General features: G+C 24.4%; 1 protein-coding gene across 2 annotated transcripts in view; it reads right to left on the bottom strand.

Moving 5' to 3' along the window:
• Positions 1–2,148: 2,148 nt before the first annotated feature.
• The window catches only part of LOC100206258 (receptor expression-enhancing protein 1), a 26,268-nt gene continuing 24,757 nt past the window's right edge, over positions 2,149–3,659 (bottom strand). The window contains exons 9-11 of one of the 2 annotated variants that reach the window (XM_065793360.1): positions 3,553–3,659; positions 3,300–3,379; positions 2,149–2,447 (exon numbers count right to left, since the gene is read on the bottom strand). The exon at positions 3,553–3,659 is cut by the window's right edge and continues 47 nt beyond it. In XM_065793360.1, coding sequence (XP_065649432.1) covers positions 3,314–3,379; positions 3,553–3,659 — 173 coding nt within the window. In that variant the 3' untranslated portion in view covers positions 2,149–2,447; positions 3,300–3,313. The remainder of the gene's footprint in view (positions 2,448–3,299; positions 3,380–3,552) is intronic. The other variant, XM_065793359.1, reaches the window with a different exon arrangement.

Here is a 3,659-nt window from a genome sequence, read left to right as displayed (position 1 = left end):
TGCGATTTTTCACTTTTAATTAAAAGTGACAAATCGCACAAATAATCTCCAAGTATATTCGATTCGATAATGAACATATAACTTTAATATTCGTGGAATCAATAAGCTACGCAACAGATATGCAAAAGCGGAGTTTCTAACTTTTTTCTCCACAATTCCATAGTGACGTGTTTTGTGGACGACCCCTAGTCGCATTTAAATCAGGTGTTATTCTAGCTTCTAGCTTCTAGCTTCCTCCGTTAACTTTTTTATGCTTTTATTAGCACTGTCCACATATCGTCCCTTGAGTATTATCTTGTTCTATCTACAAATGTAATAAATAAAATGTTCTATCTAATATACAAAATAAATACAATATATATATATATATATATTGTATATATATATATATATATATATATATATATATATATATATATATATATATATATATATATATATATATATATATATATATATATATATAAATACAATGTTCTACTTAATATAATATATTCCATAGGACATTGTATTTATTTGTATATATATATATATTTATATATATATATATATTTTGTATTTATTTTATATATTAGATACAACATTTTCTTTATTGTATTTGTAGATAGAACAAGATATAACTGAGGGGGCAATATGGCTGATTAGAGGGCTTATTTAAGCATGTTTGATCATTTTGCAGATATAAGCAATACAAGCAGACTTATTGAAAACTGTTTAGACTATTTTTCTAAATAATATCGAAGCAGTATTATTCAAGTTTTACATAAAGAAGCTTTATGAAAAGATTGTGACGATGTAATGTTTTTAGTTTCTTTCTTTCTTTTTTTTTTTTAAACATTAAAGTTAATAAATGTAAGATAAAAGTTTTTGATAAAACTTTTATAAAACAATACACAAAACGTTTTACTCAAAAAAGAGTAATAGTTTAAGTAATATATTCAGATGTTAAATAAAAAGTTGTCATATTTTTTTTAGTTTATTTTAACATAAGAATAAACATGTTTTTATTTAAAAGTGTGTCTAATTTTACAATTGTTTGTTAAATAAAAAAACTGAAAGAACTTTTATGACAAATAAAATTTATTAAAATTTTATTTTTAGTTCAAAACACCTTAGTAATGCTTCAATGCCTACTCTTAAATTGTCCGTACTCAACCTTCATTTTTACCTATACATTCATGCCCAAAACAACAAATGAACGTTGCAAAGGAGGGAAACTTTTATTCGTTTTCCATAAAAGTAAATTTAGGAAAAAAAAAATTAAATAAAGAAAACATGTAAAACATGTAAAAGTATACATTTTCAAATAATTATTTTTACAAAAACTCGAAAAAAACAAAAAAACAATAGCATTTTAGACAAAATGAAATAAAAAATTGAGGCAAGCAAATTTAACAATAATTTCATAGTTAAGCCATTTTTATATGTATTTATAAACTTTAATAACTACGTTGTTTTTTTGTTAATGACCATAAATGGCTGGCCCCCACTCCACACTCTTTTTATGCTTTTAAATAAAAAATTATCCCATCAAGTTTGACGTGGGTATGAAAGTATAATTAAGACGTAAGACTGGACATGATAGTGTAGTCATGTGATATTTATTAAGACGTAAGACTGGACATGGACAATTATAATGTAAGATTAGGCATGAAAATCGGATGTTTTAAATTAAAAATTAATTTATTATAATGAAAATAATTTGTCAACAAAATCTTTAGCTATTTTGTAATGTTTTTTTTTAAATACAAATAATTAGTCATCTTAATCAAATGTTTTTTTTTTTGAGCTTATATTTAATAAAGATAGTAGAAAATAATTGTAGCTGGTGTAAATAACTAAAATATATATTCATAGAATATAAAAATTTCAATGTTTTAACAAAATTCATTTCACTGAATTTAATACAGTAAAAATCATTCGCTGTCAACATTTCCTAAATTATCGTTTACAAGCATCTACTGCAACGATTGGAAATTATTTTGATGTTTAGCACTTGAGTTAAATTTACTTCTTCCGTTTTTCAACTTGGAATACGTGACACAATTTTTTTTAAAGATTCAATTAATAAATATCACAACTTATAACAAAAAAGTTGGTCAAACCAAATCGTAGTTACAAACATTAGTATAAAAAATAACCAAAAGCTTGAAAGAAACATAAAAATTATCCAAAATATACAAATAAAATTTACCACATAGTAGCTTAAAATCACAGCTATATTTTACATTGCAGAAATTTTCAAAAAATAAACTAAAATGGTAAAAATGAAAGCGTTCGTTTATACTTATAGTTTCTTCGTTTATATAAGTTCAAGAGAGGACTAGTTAATATAACTTATCAGTTCTTATCATTGCTGATTTAAAAGAACCATAATTGCTTTTAACGTCAATATACGAACTGTAAATATCATTGTAACCATCATCTTTGTCAAATTGAAAATTGTTCTGTAAAAAATAAAAACTTTAAATTAAAAAATAAAATCTTAAATGTTCTTTTCAACTTTTTGAGTCATAATTACAATAAGACCTTTATCATATCTCTATCATATCCTTTATCACAATCTCGAAAATTCTCCCAGATACACTATATGAAACAAGCTTTTGAAGAAGACAACCATACCAAGCTTTATTTAAAGCTTTAGATATAAGAAGCCCTAACCTCGCTGCCTCAATCTAATACACAATGAAAATTCTTCAGGCACTGCAGTAAGCAATTCAGCCGTAAAGTAAGAAAATTGAAAACCGTATGGCTCAATTCTAATTTTTGATCATTTCAAGATCTTCATCATATTATTTATATAAGATTTCAGTAAATTAACACCTTTATAAAAATTCTCAAAATCAGTTTACTCAGACTTAGCACCTTAAATATAAATAGTTTTTTAAAAATATTTAGATATAACAACACAAAGTAATTAACATAAAACTTATTTTCTTATGTTTCTTCTAAATTTAAACTAAACAAGTTATTTCACTATGTGGTTTAAGATTAGCCAACGTGGAAGTGAACCACCTTAGAATTACTTTAGAAAGATTCTCAATTTACACATCAAGATAAAACACTATAGTTACTCAACTAATGCATCAACATAATAATTAGCAACATATTTAATCAATTAAATACTATATAAACAATATAAAAAACTATATAAACAAACAAAATTTTCAGTAACAAATAAAAAAATAAAAGTTGGTTAATATAGTAAAATACTGAAAACTAGTTTATTTACAAATCAAAAAATAAATAATAATTTTGTACCTCTGCAACTAATGGCAGATTTAAGTCAAAAAACACACCTGTATATTAGTCACTATAAGTTAGTCTGTCTTTTATCTGCGCGCTTTTGTCTACTAGCAGTTCGATTAGTAGGCATGGTCTAACGTAAAAATTGAACATTAAATTAAATGTATTCAAATTCACAATACATAAAACAACTGTTCAATACAAAATACTTTTTATTTGTTTCTTATCTTTTCAAGATGAAAAAGTTAATTTACAATTTCATAAACTTTATTCAAAACATTTTATGTAAAAAGAAATTGTACTTACTTCATAAATTGGTTTCTTAGACTTTCTAACTCTTGGAAGAGTGTTAGAAGAGTAGCTAGTTGTTGAGACTGATGTGTACAAATCATTGCTCATCTGTGGTGCAAGTA

This window comes from Hydra vulgaris, chromosome 03 (assembly GCF_038396675.1).
Source record: "Hydra vulgaris chromosome 03, alternate assembly HydraT2T_AEP".
In the NCBI taxonomy this organism is placed as follows: Eukaryota; Metazoa; Cnidaria; class Hydrozoa; order Anthoathecata; family Hydridae; genus Hydra; species Hydra vulgaris.
This window is presented reverse-complemented; position numbering and strand designations above follow the sequence as displayed.